This window comes from Rhipicephalus sanguineus, chromosome 1 (genome assembly GCF_013339695.2).
Source record: "Rhipicephalus sanguineus isolate Rsan-2018 chromosome 1, BIME_Rsan_1.4, whole genome shotgun sequence".
Lineage (NCBI taxonomy): Eukaryota > Metazoa > Arthropoda > Arachnida > Ixodida > Ixodidae > Rhipicephalus > Rhipicephalus sanguineus.
The window spans coordinates 66,567,467-66,585,337 of NC_051176.1; the positions used below are offsets into that span (position 1 = coordinate 66,567,467).

General features: G+C 47.8%; 1 protein-coding gene across 1 annotated transcript in view; it reads left to right on the plus strand.

Annotated features, from left to right (window-relative positions):
* The window catches only part of LOC119392559 (WD repeat-containing protein 6-like), a 166,109-nt gene that overhangs the window by 123,128 nt on the left and 25,110 nt on the right, over positions 1-17,871 (plus strand). The window contains 3 exon segments of the mRNA XM_049414593.1: positions 554-616; positions 1,747-1,923; positions 8,320-8,497. Of these exon segments, the coding sequence (XP_049270550.1) occupies positions 554-616; positions 1,747-1,923; positions 8,320-8,497 (418 nt within the window).

Below are 17,871 nucleotides of genomic sequence, written 5' to 3' on the forward strand. Positions count from 1 at the left end.
TTTCCTCATTAGCAGCAGCAAATCAGTGTATTGGATTCAATTTATGGTTCTTCAGGCTGTAATTCGCAGTCATAACCATCTTCCTGCCCAATGAATGGTAGTACTAGATTGTCTTAAGCAGGTGGTTCCAAAGACAAAGTCTAACCTTGGTGGGATGTGATGCGCTGGCATTCATGAAATGTCAAGGTTTATCTGCTGCATAAAAATAAATTATCTAAATAAAGATGCTGACATTTGGTGTTATGGTATTTTGTCGTTTTTGTCCTGGTGTGTAAATGAAATACTTTGCTTTTAGGCATTTTCTGTCACAGCAGTAGATTTGTCTTCAGTAGGATATCTACTTTTTCACTTGATCACCTTGATGTTTCAAGCTGCATATCAGGCTGTGGCTTCTTTGAAGTAATGCTGTTTATTGTGCAAATGAAAGTATAAAGTTATGTATATATTTCTGTATGCATTTGTTTTATAAATCGTATCCACATATGGTGAATGAGTGTGCTGTGTTCATGTTGCCAACTGGAAGCCTTTTGGCTGCATTATTTCTTGACTGCAGTTTCCCAGAGCTACATTGCTACAGCTGGTGAAGACAATGTCATCACGATATCACAGCTCTATCGTATCCTTTTCTTTATCTTTTTGTTTTCCCCGCAGCTTTGTTACTTTCAGAAAACATGCACAGAGTGCTTACTATGACATTAGATTTGGTTGTTGACTTCCATTGCATTTGGTTTTTAACATCAAAACTTTAACATCTAAGTATTAGTATATCGTTAGCAACCCCATCACAGTCCAGTGCTCATTTCCCCGAAGCATATTTAATGTGTCACATTTATACATCACTGTAGAGAAATGTTCTGTAACAAATTACTGTTAAAAGTACATTAATGAAGTTGCTAAAACAGCAGTTTGCAGTGTCAAGTTTAGACTTCGTGTATCGAAATTCAACCTTTTATGCTAGGTGTAGCTGCTGCAAAATTTTTTTGCACTGTAGGTAGTGTAGAAATGTTAATAATAATATAATAGGACAGTAACAAAGGCAACTAATTTCAGTAAATTAAATAAGTTAATTTTGTTGATCCTGGGATCTGGTGACCATGACTCAATTGATGCTGCACCAGCGAAGTCTGATGCATTGTAGAAGCGAAGATGTTGTGCCCATCCTGCCATACTGGCTTCCCATCAAGACCTCGGGTGTTTCCTTGAGGGGTGATAAGCTGATATTGTCATTTTCACCACACCATGAACTACTTTCTCTCCACTCAGTCTGAAGAATGCGCAACATTGCAAACCGTTGCGTGGCCAAAAAACAAAAGAGCTTCGGTCTAAAATCATATGAAAGCAAGGTAACAACTTGAATTATGGCACCTTTGTTCATGGTGGCCACGTTTTCTGTCTTAGCACATTGTGCGTGCATCATGTCTGAAGAAACAAGCAAGGCCTGTACCAGTCACTGCTGTGCATTCGTTCAGCAGAAGTCTTCGTAGACTTTTGTAGCTTCGTGCTGAAAAATCGGTTGATGGCAATTTTTCTCTTTCATAAACCTTCCCTTACCTTGTGAACTTCAGTAGAACTGATTGCCCATGTTTAATTTAGACAGACAGTGAAAACTATAGGTGACATTAATTAACCGGGAACCCTCTCTAAAGTTTTTTTCGCGGCCTCTTTGTTGCTTTTGAACATCAAAATCTATCAATGCTGGTTGTTTGAATGCTCATCTTCCTTGACCCATGCTCATAATTTTTCTAGAGGAGCACAGACATTTAGTGCAGCGTGTAGCATGCCGTCTGTATGGCCACATCTCATCAGTCAAGGCTCTGGCTTGCTGTCGCCCCTCAAACCTGCCTGGCCGAGAGGAGAGGCTACTCGCCTCAGTGGGAGGTCGTGCTCAGCTGTGTCTCTGGCGAATCAGTGCCTCCAGACAGTGTGAGTCCTTCTGTCCCAACTCATAATAGATTGTGACGATATCCGCAGCACTTTCTCTTTTGAATGAAAGTACACTTAAACACCTTTACAAGAGGCATGCACCAGGAAGCAGTTCTTGTCTCTTATATGAGGTGTCTCTTATAAGCAGGGTACCATGTTTGCATTTTCTTATCAACCCCTTTTTCAATGTAGGCACACTGGCATCTCTTATATCCAATTGTCTGTTACATCAGTGTCTCTTATAAAGAGGTTCAACTGTATACGAACCTGGGACTCCTGAATAAAGGTGATTTTTTTTTTCAGTGTAACTTAAGATGGAGGATTGCAGCCAAAACTTAACATTGTGAGGTTTTTAGTGCACCCACCAATTTCAGTTTGTACATCCGAGTTAGAAAGGAATTTTTTTTCAAGGTGGGGAGAGGGTGTCTTTGGTTTGAGTCATAGAATTTAATACTATAACATACCTGCCAAGTCTCCCGGATTACCCGGGAGACTTCCGGATTTTGAACGTTTCTCCCGGTTGTACGGGTCATAGAAAAATCTCCCGGAAATCCAGTTTTGCTCCGCGCGTCCAGTGCTTTGTCTGGCCACATGAGCAAAGTTGTCTGGCCACGTAGTAGAAAGGATTCTTCTTTTTTTTTTAACGATGGTAGAAAGGTTCAACTCAGTTTCATTGCGCTGAAGTAGTTGTGCACTTTGCGCCGCAGTGCTGCCAACGCAAACGTGTCATAGCGCTGCAACCGCGTCCTGCCGGTGATGCGCTTCTCAGTTTGGCCCGAGGAATTCAATTTCTTGCACTTCGGGGAGGCAAGTGGGGCCCGCAGAGCTTCAGCCTTGATACGCTTAACTGTTCGCTCATTCACTCTTGCCCGACGAAATAACTGGTAAGCAAGCGACGACAGGCCTCGCACGCGGAGCGATGTTATCGCATGCGCCCTTCGCGCGACGGTGACGGCCGGGTCGTTTCATCCTGCTTCAACTGCGTTCGTCTCTAGCGCTAGCGCGCTTTTACTCGCACATGAAACAGACGATGCGTAAGCGATGTTATCGGTTTGGACTCTGTACAAATCAGTGGCAACTGCAAAATCCTGCTGACAGTGTCCATATAATTGCTATCGCAGTACACCCCCCCCCCTTCGTGGTCAGCATATTTTATATCCCCCTACCCCCCCCCCCCCTGAGTACATCTCCCGGATTCCGTTTCTCCAAACTTGGCAGGTATGCTATAAAAACTAGTGGGAAATCTGGTGCTAGTGTGTATACGAGGCTCCTTGAGCGGTGCTTCGACCACCATAGGAAGGATGGGAGGTACTGGCTTCGGATCTGCTTCGAATGGATTTCGTTCTTGAGATTCATGGCACTTGTTCAGTGAAAGTTATTTTCAATTGGCATTTATTTTATTCTTCCGTGTGTAAAACTTATTTCAGAAAGTTCGCGTGACCATGAGATTGAAGTGAAGCCTGGACAAATTCAACCACCATGGTATGCATTGCTCTGCAATTGTGTTCTAGGTTTGGCATTACCAAATAATGAATTATTTTTTTACTAAAGTGAAAACACATCCATGTTTTTTCATTGAAAGTACGCATCATCTATTTATGGAAATAAAAATACTGTATCGAGTGACTAAACGTTTTGTCTGCTGTCATCTGCCCGTGCGCAGAACGATTGTAAGAGCAGCAGTACGTATATACAGCGTATCTCTCGCTTCACTGTGAAGCCGATTTACCGGAGCGCGACAGTCCACCTACTTTGCTTCGCCGTCGTTTTGCAGCCGAGTTCACCGCGTCTTGTCAAGATGCGCTTATAAAAAAATATGTGAACTCTATGCAGTTTTGCACTGGCATGGGATGCTGCACCTGTGGGGAGCAGTGCGTGTACGATGCTTTGCTAAGGCTGTCAAATGTACTACCCATCATTCCCTTGGTGGTTGAATGATCGCAGCGCCAGACTGTCCTCTAGTTTTTATAGTATGAAACTCTCTGTTCCGAGTACTTTTGCTCATGAGCATACTTTGTTTGCATGTGCTTTCATCAAAGGCATTTCAATGCATTTTCCTTGAGTTTTGTGAAACACTGTGAGGTATGCAGAAGAAAAATCATTCTTCTTTCATTTTCCTTGCCAGAGAAACTTCTGACTTCACACTACATTCCCAGCGATTCCACTCCTGCGCCAAATGCGCCAAAGTGTGCCAAATTGGATTTACTGCGCCATCCTGATAAAATAGACTTGTGGGCCAAACTGCGCCAGAGCCTCGGGTTTGACTGTGTCTATCACCCGCACTCGCTCTGCCGGTGCGTCAACATATGTGAAGCATGACCTTGAGGCCACGAAAGTTACAACCATGGACCAAAGTTTATTCCGCAAACGAAACCGTGCTTGCACGTGCGTCCTGAATAATTAAGCCATGCACGGTGCCGATGCAGCTGCTGTTATGCAAGTCGGCTCGACAGCAAAGCGCTCTCTCCGCAGAGCCTCGTGACTTCTTGGTCAATCGGGGACTATCAAGTGTGGCGGCGATTCATCGGCTGACGTCGTCTGTTTCAGAAACGCTGCTCGTAGCTCGTTTCAAGTGGCGCACAGCACGTAATTAAGCCAATGTTTAGTAATAACTACACGCATGCCGTTAAAATGTCTGTCACTTCTGTTTCTGGACATTTCGGAACGAAATCGGGGAATCCTTGCAAGACGCATAGAGAACAAAATGGAATCTTGCATCCATAGATAGAACAGCAACACGAACGGGTGGAACACGCCGACACTTCTCAAATACTTTCACCATGAATCTCCATCCAGAAGAGGTTTTTCATAGTTACTTCCACCAGCACGTCCAAGCATGTACTGTCGGGCATGCCGTAAAAAAAAAAAAAGTTCCGTTCAACACCGTGAGTGGGAGGGTCCATAAAGGAATCTTTTGCTAGCTTATTTTAAAATGTGATCTCATTAATAAAGGCTTGTCTCCTGGTCGGAGCAGCCGCTATTTCATCTTGATATGCGCAGCTGTCAGTAGCGGGCCCGTTGCTGGCTGCTGGCCCACTGTTGGAAGGCCTAGCTTGAGTTAGGTCCGGTGGCGTTCGCATAAACTGTGCCTTTCATCACCGAGCGATGACATCACCATGCGTCGCCTAGCAACGCGTTGGAGGAAGCAGAAGAGAAGTGGAGAGGAAGAGGTGGAGAATAAGTAAATAAAACAAAATAACATTTCCTGGCGAGGTGGGATTCGAACCCGGGTATCTACGATTCGGAAGCCAGTGTCGTAACCACTCGGCTATCCAGGCACGCTAACCGAACAAGCATTCATGGGAACCATATGATTGCATTGCTATAGGCGAGAGAACGAGAAAAAAAGATAGAAAGAGAAAAAAGAAAAGCAGAGAGATAAAGAAAGAAATAGAGAAAGAAAGAAATAGAAACAAACAGATAAACCTGTGAGGGTGAGAAGAAGGGGAAAGGTTGAAGCATAGCATAGCATCGGACGCGTTATTCGAAGGTCGCAGGTTCTGTCCCTGCCGGCGGCAAGTTATCTTTTCGTCCACTTTACTTTCTTCACATTTATATTCTAATTACTACAAATGACACCCCCTATACTTTCCTTGGCATTATTGTCTGTTAGTTCTCATTAATATAGCCTTGTATAGTATAGTATAGCAAGGGCATGGGAAAGGGAAGTGAGGGTGAGGAGGAGGGAAGCATTTGAGCATAGCATAGCATTGTGTGGTATAGTATAGCAAGGGATGGGAAAGGGAAGTATGGGTAAGAAGGGATGTGAGGGTGAGGAGGGGAGAGGGTGAAGCACAGTGTAGTCTTGTGTAATATAGCAAGGGGTGGGAAAGGGAAGTGAGTGTTAAAAGGAGGGGAACACCACCAGCTCCGCCGTTTCCCGATTCTTCGCACCACTAATGCATAGCTCCCCTAACCTTTTTCTCGGTGAGATTTGCAACCAATTGATATATGTATTTAGCCATTCATAACAGTCCTACAATAATTATTCTGATGTCTCAATATAAATGCAACTTGCTTCTCCAGTGTACTCCAGGATGTGAAATTACCTGCTCCAGGGTGCTCCCGGATGCAAAATTACATTCTCCAAAGTGCTCCATAATGGAAATTTTTGCTGCTCCAAAGTGCTCCAAAATGGAAATTTTGCTGCTCCAAAAATTGCTCCAAATCAGAAGTCCTCGGTAGCATTACTGCTTTCCTTATTCCATACGATCATCGTTATCTGTATGAGATGCCTGTTTTTAACTCTTCCCTTACAATGCCTGAGCAGATTAATCAGTTTGATCAACAGCTTTTTGTCACATTGTTTAAAATTGTCATAGGAAATGTACTGCCAACACTATGCACTATATAAAATAGAGACTAAACTTTGCCCTTCGCTTACCTAGGCAATTTATGGCTCATTGTGTAGCTTTGAAAATTAAAACTTTGACAGGAAGTATTCTTGAAACTTTCATCACTATGCACTTTACTAATCAAGCAATGGGAAATTCGTGCTTTGGTTGGCTCAGCCACAACATTTAAAAAATAACAGTGACAATGATGCAACACATGCTTTTTCAAATTGTCTAATTTTGCACTCTGAATTATGTGCTGCTTTAACAATGCCCCAAGCATGGGTACACATTTAGAAGTGGCCATCAGTTAGCAATTCGAGATGAAATGAAGTCCTATTTTCTAGACTGAGAATAGGACATACTTACAGCACCCATGATCATCTCTTGAATGAGGGTAAACCTCCAACGTGCAGTAGGTGCGGAGAGGCGTGCACTGTGCTTCACATAGTATGCCGAGAATTGGAAAATGAGAGGAAGAAACATTTCTTTAATGCTTATCGTCAGCACATTCCATCTCATCCATTGATGATTTCAGGCAATGAGCCAATTTGTCATCAGAAAACAGTTTAAAACTTTTTAAAGACTCCAGATCATTTTAAGTTATTCATGCGAGAGACTCGTAGCATGTCCTTTTCAAGAGGGGGTTGCTACGAGGCTATTGCTTAATGCACCCACCTTGACACCCTTGCTTGCAAGGGTCCTCTGAGGTTGTTGTGCTTTTTAATAATCCACATCCTTAGTATTGTTTTTATTTTCATATTCACTGGACAGCTTTATGATGTCATTTAATGTCATAATTTGATTATTTATATTTGTTTTAAGCGCCTTTAGTACACAGGATTTTAGACCCCTTTACAGCCAATTAAACCTACACATTGTCATTCACCGCACCATTGCACACACATTATGTTTTATGCTTGCGCTCTTTGCTCCTAACCAGCCCTTGCGCCATAAAACATACGTCGTCATCATCATCATCACATTCAGACGTGGGCATTCTTTTAATGCCCACGGTTTGGCAGAGATAAAGTATAACTTTCTTTTTTCTTCCCATAGTCGATTTCTTTGGTGAATTAGCATTTTGACTCCATAAGTACAAATTATGAGGATGGATCCTTATCATGTCAGGCTTTTGGTCTCTCTCTCTTCTTGTGCGTGCATGTGTGTGCACATGTAAGTGCACACTTTGTCCCTGCATGCAGTTTTAAGAGAATGACAGCCAGTTAGTGTATACATTCATGATGGTGTTCTTCTTGTATCTTGTATGATGCAGTGAATTGCAATGACAAAGGCAGGGGCACCCCTTGACCTAAGGTGCAACGCATCGATGAACCTAAGGTTTTCGGTTCACAAAGGCTGGTTTTGCAGATAATACCCGATAAAGTGGACGAGAGGATGACCGCCGCCGTAACTATTTGTAACCATTTGTCCAGTGCACTTCCTGCTGTGTCCAGTCCCAATACACAGCACAAAGAACCATGTTCCACAATGCCAGGAACTAATTACCCAACCTTTGTCTTTTGATTGTCTTTTTCACTGTTTTTCTGTTCATTCACAACTATGTAAAACCTCACGTAGAAAGAAACTGCCTAATGAAAGAACTATGTTGTGCTGTCTCATCGCACATCTGCACTAGACTTATGTGAAGCTTTGACTAACGAAAGGAAAGTGCCCTACTCTCCTGTGGCACGTGCTTATGAGATGCCGTCATGGATGTGGGCCATTTCCCAGGTGTATCTTTGCCCAATACCAGTGCAGAATGCAACATTCAAGATCTACGCTAAATGAAGCATTCAACATTCTTCACAAAAATCCTGAAAAATCAAACAGGCTTGCTTCATTCTTGCATTACAGTGTCCAGTACATTTACTGTGATATGATGCACGAATATAGAGATGTGTTTTGTGGTTGGGGGCATGCTCTCCACCAAGTGATATATGTACTACATACCAAAATTTTCACCTCAATTAGTCTTGCTGCAGTTTTAATTTTGCTGCTTTCTTTTATAGTTTAAAAAACATTGCAAAGCCTTGACATGATTTTGACCTGCGTTATACAGGCAGCATGACAAGTGAAGAGCTGCACGACCACCGTCTGTGGTCTCTGGACCGGCAGCAGCGCAATGCCCACCGCTTTCCATCTGCAGACCCCCTTGCTAGATACCTGGATGTCTGCGTCTGGGAGCATGGGCCCTCCGAATTCCGCGTCACCACGGCTGCCTCTGATGCCCTAATACGGTGGGTGGCTTGACCAGTTTTCATGCAGTTACATGGGCATCAGTTGCAAAGTGTCAGGTTGTAGCAAGAACAGTGCACAAAACAACACCTTCCTCTCTAGTGTTTTGTATACTGGAAGATATATCACTCCTACCTCTACACAGTGTGCGCTGCAGTATTGCAAGGCATAAAAATTAGACTGCTCAAAAGGTCAGGGCAATATAGTATGCCAACTATCAGAAGTGTTGCTATTTAGGTGAGTTGATGTTCTGTAACTGCAGCATAGATTAGCAGGACACACAAAAGGCAAGAAAACACAGTATACATGATTAGGCAAGAGGGTGCTAAACTTTTAACTGTTTATTTCATGACCTTTCACGTGATATTTTATATACATATTTTAGGCACTAAAGAAACTTAAATCAGCATGTGTCATAACTGAACGCTGTTACGCGAACGACAGTACTCACAGCATAGAAGAGAACCATTCTGACGTGGTTGGCTGGCGACACTCAAGCGGTACATGCACACACCATGCCTGCTTTGGCCTCAGTCCAAGTGTATGCTTCTCCCTAACCACAGACACTACTCTAATGGAGTAATGAATGTTGTAAACTCGCTTGACTCTTCAGAGAGACCAACTTGCCAGTGGCCTGCATGTGCGTCTAAGCAGCTAACTTTTGCACCAGCTATTTTGGGAAGTCATTCATAAACTTAGCGTCATCATGCATTCACAAATTATCTGCTGGTTCAGCAGTTGACACATATTCTCAGTTCATCGTTCTCTTTCCTAGCCACCACCATCAGGTAGCACCACTCATTTGCTTGTTCCAGCTTTTATATGTCATTGAGGTATTTCATCCTCTTAAGTTCTGCCTTGATGAGAAGAAGAAGAGGAAGATGTACTCTCCTGGTGTACATGACTGCATAGGGTTTAACACTGCTCATCACTTTGATGTGCTATGTGTTCCCCATCAGACCAAGTCCTGATGCCAGATTGTGGTACTGGGCAAAGATGTCAGAGGTGTCGCCTTCTTGTATCTCTGCAAGCTCGAGCAATCGCTGCATGATTCCCAGCGACTCCACTGCTGGACGACTTAGAGGAGACTTTCTCAGCCTTTCAATCACGGGGACCTTCTCTTGCATCTTTTTTGCATCGCCATTTTATTGTGGCTGGAAAGTATCCTGCTGTGGCGACTGGCACTTGACCGGGGCCAGTCACTGTTTGCTTTGTTGTCTCCAAGGATCCCACGGTGTCCCTGCTGTAGTCCTTAAGCGACATTGCGGTGACGTCGGTGCCTGTGTCATCTTTGAACACTAGAGATGTGCCGTTCAGCTTTGCTTTCTCTCCAAGGCTCCTTAGTAGGGATGTGCGAATACCGTATTTACTCGCATAATTTGCGCACTTTTTTTCGCGATTTTAGAGCTCCAAAAAGGGGGTGCACAAATTACACGGAGATTTCGCGAACACATCCGAAAAAACATGCAATACAGTAGAACCCCGCTGTTACGTTCCTCACTGCTGCGTTTTCCCGGCTGTTACGTCGTTTTCCGCCGGTCCCGGCATAGCTCCCATAGGATACAATGTATTGGGAACCCCGCTGTTACGTCGTAACGGTCGGACCGTTCCCGTATGATACGTCGCGAAGTGTGCCCGGAGCCGACCGAGTGACTACGAAAGAGAGCGGCCATGGTGCATTTTCACGCAGCTTGGCCTCGTTTGACCGTAATATTAGCCGCATGAAAGGCGCAAGCAACAGAATCTTTCAATTGATGCAAACAAAAGCATGGCCTTCGAGATTCAAATTGCAAAGATGGCGTCTGACGTAACTGCTCGCGAAAGCAAGGCCTTCGAGATTGGCATTTACTATTGACAAAAGCATAGCCTTTGAGATTTGCATTGCACAAACATGGCGTGTATGACGTAATTGCTTGTGAAAGCAAGGCCTTCGAGATTGGCATTCACTTCTGCCATCGCGTTGGCGTAGACTCATCATCATCGTTATTAATCGGAGAACGGGAGGAGTTCGAGCTGGTTGGAGCTCGCATGGTCGTGCGTGCGGTTCGCGGTCGGACTCGCCGCGCCGGTTGTGATTGCGTGTGCTTAGTTCTTTCATGCCTACAGCTGTTGGTGTTAAAAAAATCACATACGTTGATTACATTTCTGTGGATAAGGCCGTCCTAAGCTCCGCGTTTCTATCCATCGACTAGATCGCGGCTGAGCGCGCCAATTTTCGTGCATGCTCGTAAGAATTGAAATAAAATTCTGTACCACTAAATATTTTGCCGTTTTTCCTGTTTTTCGGCTCTTACGTTTCCCGCCTCTTACGTTTATTTCCTACGGTCCCTTCAAAAACGTATCAGTGGGGTTCTACTGTATATGGTAACATGCGCAGTATACGCATTAAAAAAGAAAATAAATTATAGCACAAACGAAGGGGATTGTTTATTTAACAATTAGCACGTACTTTTTTAACCAGCCACATCCGGTCATGCGCGGTCTAGTCAGAATCACTGGTCGAGAGGTCCGACTGGGAATCATCGTCGTGGCCGCTGTCACCGCCCTCCCAAAGCGCATCGTCCTCGGTTCCGTCGAGCGCGTTTGACAGCCCCATCTTCTTGAAGCTTTTCTTGACAATGTTGGGGGAAATCATGTCCCACGCTGCGAGTATCCACTCGCAAACCGTTTCCAGTGGCGGTCTCTTTATTCTGCCAGTGGGAGTGAGCCCATGCTCTCCGCTGGCCATCCATTCCACGTACATCTTGCGCACGTAGTCCTTGAAGGGTTTATTTACGGATACATCCAAGGGCTGCAGAACAGATGTTAGTCCGCCCGGGATAATAGCCAGGTTGGTCCTCATGTTCCGCAGCTTCTCCTTTACGCTATCCACGAGATGGCCTTTGAAACTGTCGAGCACCAACAGTGATGGGAGTCGTAGCAAGGCCCCTGGTCGTCTACCCCAGACATTGTCAAGCCAGTCGTTCATCAGTTCTTCATTCATCCAGCCTTTTTCTTGGACGCGGATTGAATACGGCCTTCAACCTTCAATTTAGGCAATGTGTTCCGCTTGAAGATCACGAACGGCGGTAGTTTACGGCCATCAGCTGTCACGGCAAGCATAACCGTGCAGTGTTGCTTTTCACAGCCGGTTGTCTTTATAGGAACGGATGAGACGCCTTTCTCGCTCACTGTTGTGTTAGGTGGCATATCAAAGTTTAACGGAGTTTCGTCTGCGTTCCCAATTTGACGGAGGATCGAAAGGTGGGCCAGTTGGTAATTCATTTTCTTCGTTCAGCGAACTGGGAGCGCGGAAAATACACAAAGGACGAAGCGAGGAACCACATAAGACGAGCGCTCAATTTGAGACATGACGAAGTTTCCAGTTCTCCGTAGCCCAATCACAAAACGGTGAAACAGAACAACCTGCTGCTCGTAATCCTGTGGCAACCGCTGGCAGAGGGTCGTTCTCCGTCTGACAGACAGCTGATGGCGTCTCATGAAGCGCGTCACCCACCCTCTGCTTGCTTTGAACGTCGCAGCAGGGACCCCTTTCTCCTGCGCTATCTTTCTTGCCTCGAACTGCAGCATCTCGCACGACACGGCGATACCGGAGGACCTAAGCTCTCGCACATATTTGAAAAGGTCTTCTTCAACGGCAGGAAACTTTCCTTGCTTTGGTCCTCGGAACGCTGTCCTTCCAGGTCTTGTATTTACGAGCAAACTCTTCTGCTTTCTCCAGTACCGAACGTGACTCATTCACGCTGAAGTGCTTGGCGGCGGCACGGTTCCCGTTTTCTTCGGCAAACTGTATAACACTGAGCTTGAATTTAGCCGTATAGTTATTGTAGCCCATCGCAAGCGAACAGTAACGCGACTGGCTGATGGCAAATCCTAAATATCTGAATTCAACCGTGCTGCAGCGTGGACGCGGAGATCGAGCGGGAAAGTTGGCGCGACTGGCCCTCGCACGCCTCCGATGCATAAATAGTCCATGCCGTGTCGCGTGCATGCATTCTCACGGCGGGAGAACGCTTGAGCAGTTCCGACACACGTGAACAGGTTTGGGTACTCGGGTACGATCCCTAAAATATAATGTTCTAGGAACCGTAATTCGGGGGCTTCCAGAGAATAGAATGAAGTAATTGGATGAAGGGGCTTTGGACTCGCAGCCCATCTTGTATATGACTGCGCTTGCCTGCTGGGCGAGGGGCGCAGGGCCCAGCCGTCTCTCCACGGCGCGCACCGGCGAGCTGGCTCGGGCAGGATGGGGAGCGCAAAATATGCGAGTAAATATTTTTTTTTAGTAAAGCTGGCTAAATATTAGGGGTGCGCAAATTATGCAAGGGCGCAAATTATGCGGGTAAATACGGTATTCGACCTTTCAAATATTATTTGAATAGTGTTATGTCTACGATAACCGGAGTACAGGCACACGTGACAAGAAGAATCGGTTTATTTACTTGCATTGAAAGCACTGTTTCGCAGCGCGGCGCGAACGGTCTAGTTCGTGCAAGCGCTCGAAGCCGAGTCGGCCCGAGCCAGGCAGGGGGCGAGGAGCAAGGCGCAGGCGTCGGGTGTCAGCACAAAGCGAGAGGGGGGGCTGCGGGAGGCCGGCCGGCGCGCCTTTGCAGCTGGCCGTGAAGCGGGTATTCGCGGTTGTCTCCAGTGTCCACTGTTAGACATGGCAATTCCTTCCCCCTTAGTTTTGCGCCTGGTAGCGGTCTGGGGGGCGTCGCTGCCTTGTTGACTGTCGCTGGGCGGGCGCCGTGTGGGCTGGGGCGCAGCTGCTCGTTTTCTCCCCGGAAGCTGCTGGGTGAGCGGGAAGTGTCCGTTCACTTACGTCCTGTTCCTTTGTCAGCAGCCAAGCCGCATTGAAAGGCGCAGGAGGGCTGCTGCCTTGGGCGTGTCCGCCGCGCGAGTAGTGTACGTTCACGTGGCGTGAAACAGTCCCGTTCACGTGGCGGGAAACAGTCCCGTTCACTTCCACGAGCCAAGATCTCAGGCCGATACGTTTTTTGACGACGGCCAGGACCCACTCGGGCTTACGGTGAAACTGGCGGGCGAGAACTGCTTGTCCTTCGTGGAATTTCCGGCAACGCGGGGCGTCTTCATTATCTCGGTTGACACTTGAAGGCGGTTCCGGTAGAACGGCTGAGATGTGTGTGCGCAGCTCCGAGCTTCGCCGGTGTCTGGCCCGTCGTATTCTGCACTGTTGTGTGTTGCTTGAAAAGAAAGCGTGCAATGCGGCGCTGCAAGGGCCCCGTAGAGTCTCTTGCAAGAGCTCGTTTTAGCTCTCCCACATGGCGTTCGGCCTGTCCGTTTGAGGCTGGGTGGTACGGAGCAGATGTTACCGCTGTGATGCCGTTGTCACTGTAGAATTTCTGTATTTCTGCCGACACGAATGCTGTTCCGTTGTCCGAAACCACCTTGTGGGGCAATCCGAAGGTTGCGAACAACGAGCGCAGTGCCTCGATGACAGCTGTCGATGTTGTTTTGTTCATAAGGCGAACTTCAACCCATTTACTGTAGGCATCCACAATTACCAGGAATGTGGACCCGTCAATTGGGCCTGCAAAGTCGAGGTGCACGGTGTGCCAAGGTGTGCTCGGTCTGTCCCAGTCCGGTACTGGAGCTCGCGGCGGGGCGCGTTGATTGGATTGGCAGGCTGTGCACTCTGCCGCTAGTGTCTCGATATCCTTGTCGATTCCCGGCCACCACATGTAGCTGCGGGCGCACTTCTTCATTGCGACTACGCCTCGGTGTCCGGCATGAATGAGAGCCGTGGCTTGTTGTCGAAGTGGGCCTGGAATGACAACTCGTGATCCAAGTGTGATGCAACCACGATGACAGCTCAACTCCGTTGCTCTCTTGCGAAAAGCGTTGAAATTTTCATCCTTGAGCTTTTGAACGCTGCCGGCCTGTAGGGCTTTGTACAGCTTGGACAATGTCGGGTCATCTTGCGTGGCCGTTGCGACTTCGTCTGCTGTTAGTGGGGGCTTTGGTAGTGCTTCGAGCATGAGCACGCAGCCAATCTGAGGCGGGTCCTCAATGGTTTCACTGAGGGGTAAGCGGCTCAGTGCGTCGGCGTTTTGGTGCTTGTTTCCGGGACGGTACACAAGGTCGTAGTCATAAGCTGACATCTTAATACACCATCGGATCATGCGAGGCGATAGTGTCTGTGGAATCTGCTTTTGGGGCCCCAGGATACCCAGAAGAGGTCTGTGATCCGTGAGAACAGTCACATGTCTGCCCGTGATGTACTGATGAAAATGCGTTGCACCATAGACGACGGCGAGCCCCTCACGATCAAGCTGAGAATAATTGCGTTCCGCAGGTGATAGCGTGCGGGAAGCGAAGGCGATCGCTGCTTCTCTGCCTTGATCGTCAATTTGCGAAAGCACTGCACCGACGCCGTAGGGCGAAGCATCACATGCCAGAAGCAAAGGCTTTGTCTCGTCATAGTGCCTAAGCACCACACTGTCACGGAGCAGCTCCTTAAGGGCTTCAAATGCTTCCTGATGGCGTGGCGACCAAGTCCAGGGGACGTCGTTTTTCAACAGGTTGTAGAGGTCGTTGGCCACCGTTGCTCGGTGTTCTAGGAAACGGTCATAGAACGTTAGGAGACCCAGGAATGATTGGAGCTCTTGCTTGCTCGTTGGAGTGCGTGCCTCCGTGATGGCGCGCACCTTGTCGCTGGTGGGGTGAATGTCCTCGGCATCGATCAGGTGACCTAAGAATTTCACTTCAGGTACCGCGAAGCAGCACTTATCGATGCTCAAGCGTAGGTTTGCACTTGCGAGCCGTTTCAGCACCAGTTCTAGGGGTGTATTGTGGTCCTCGCTGGTTGCGCCACTGATGATTACATCGTCTAAGTAGACGCACACACCAGGAATTCCTTGAAGCTGCGATTCCATGTACCTTTGAAATATGGCTGGGGCTGCCGCTATCCCGAATGGAAGTCGCTTTACCCTGTACAGTCCTCTTGTTGTATTAAGCGTGAGCACCTCAGAAGTTTTGTCGCTCACCTTCAGCTGTTGATATGTCTGCGTGAGGTCCAGGGTGCTGAATATTTTCCCGCCCCGTAGCGTGCTGAACACCTCCTGTGGTGTTGGCAGAGGGTATGAAGACGATTTTGTCGCCAAGTTCACGGTGAACCGGTAGTCCCCACAGAGACGTAGGCTTCCGTTCTTCTTCCTCACTGCAACCAGAGGTGTGGCCCAGTCAGAGTGCTGTGTGGGCGCAATAATGCCCTGTCGTTCCAGCTTGTCGAGCTCCTTCTCGTAGGCAGGTTGCAAAGCAAACGGTATCGATCTGGCCTTTAGAAACTTCGGACGGGCCTCTGGGTGAAGCTCTAGGTCAACAGGTGGCCCATTGTGTCCAGAAATGTCTTCAGAAAAGACCGTCCCGTACTTCTTCTGCAGCCGCTCGACGAGCTCTTGTCGCTCAGTTGAGCTTCCTTCGGCTGCCTGGTTGATGCCGCAGATCGCGATATTGAGAGCGTGGAACCAGTTTCTGCCCAAAAGGCTGGATCCAGTGCCCTTCGCAATCACGATAGGCAGTTTAGTCAACGTTCCGTTGTAAGCAACCTCTACGTTGGCGCTGCCTAGAATTGGCAGGTCTTGTCCTGACCATGTTCTCAGGTGCGTATCTTCATTGAGAAGGGGTGGAGCGTTTCGTGGCCATGTGTTGCGGTACGTCTCCTCGCTGATGAGCGTGCAAGCTGCTCCCGAGTCAACCTCAAATTCGATGGGCTGGCGGTTCACAGCAAGGGTGACCATTATCTTTGGTTGCGTGCCGAGGTTGACGTTGTGCAAGTCGTACAGCGATGTTGGAGCGGGTAGGCTGTGCTGTGTTTCAACTTGCGTTATTGATCTTGGGGCGTTCCCGCTTTTGTGCCGTTGAGGTGGCCCCTTCGTGAGTTTCTTCTTTGAGATGCAGGCCTTCTCAATGTGACCGCGTTTGCTGCAGAAATTGCACGTAGCTGCCTGGAATTTGCACGTCTGGGGGCTGTGTTGCTCATCGCAACGCCAGCAGCGTTGTGGTTTAGACGGTTTTCCTGCACTTGCCTGGTTGTGATGACCTCTGTGAGCCGCTGCATGGTGAACCGGCTCGATGGTCCCTCGCATGTCTCGCTGCTGTTGGCTAGCACTTTCCGCTCGAACGGCGATGTTGTAAGCTTTCGTGAACGTTAGGTCACTCTCAGCAAAGAGTCTTTGTTGCAGGAGATGGTCCCGTAGTCCACACACGAACCTGTCGCGCAACATAATGTCCAAGGGTAGCATCGTTGTGTTGGACGGTGGCGTTGTTGTCGTCTGCTGTCCGGTAGCTGCTGATGCTGCTGCTGCCTGTTTGGCGCAGCGTTCCGAAGTTGCAGTCGGCTGCCAGCGTCTTTAGCGCCGCGACGTAGGCGCTTACCGTTTCTCCCTCCAACTGGTTGCGTCGTTGGAAGCGGGCTCGGCTGAAGACCTCGGCTGGCCTGGGGTCATAGTGCTTCTGAAGTGCCGCAACGATGTCGTCGTAAGCCACTTCAGCTGGATTGCTTGGCTGAACCAATGCGCAGACGGTGTCGTACGTCTGCTCACCGCACAGCGTCAGCAGGTGTGCCCTCTTCTTGCTGGAGTCTGTGATGCTGTTGGCCTCGAAGTAGAACTGGAGGCGTCCGAACCACGATGTCCAGGATGAGCCATTAAACTCCGGTATTCGGCCTGATGCGTGCGTTGCCATTACGTAGCACCGGTGAATATCCACGTGAGCCTCAAATCTACTACCTCGTCACCACTGTTATGTCTACGATAACCGGAGTACAGGCACACGTGACAAGAAGAATCGGTTTATTTACTTGCATTGAAAGCACTGTTTCGCAGCGCGGTGTGAACGGTCTAGTTCGTGCGAGCGCTCGAAGCCGAGTCGGCCCGAGCCAGGCAGGGGGCGAGGAGCAAGGCGCAGGCGTCGGGTGTCAGCACAAAGCGAGAGGGGGGGCTGCGGGAGGCCGGCCGGCGCGTCTTTGCAGCTGGCCGTGAAGCGGGTATTCGCGGTTGTCTCCAGTGTCCACTGTTAGACATGGCAAATAGCATTTGCTATTTGATTCGATTCACACCAGAATTTTACTATTCAAAGTATTCGAACTTCCGGAAAATAAATATAACAGTTTAAAGCAACAAAAAATAATAATGACGATAAATTGGGGAGGCACCCCCTTCCCCCTTCGTGTGCACGCCTATGCTTTGAAGTATCAGAAAATTATTCGATTCGCACTCAAACTTTATTATTCGCATTCGCTTCGCACCGAAAATTTTGCTATTCACACAGCTCTACTCCTTAGTCGTCATGCTTCGAACCTCCCCGAGATGCGCTTCTTTTAGGCACTGTCTTCGCTTGGACGAATGGTTCCACA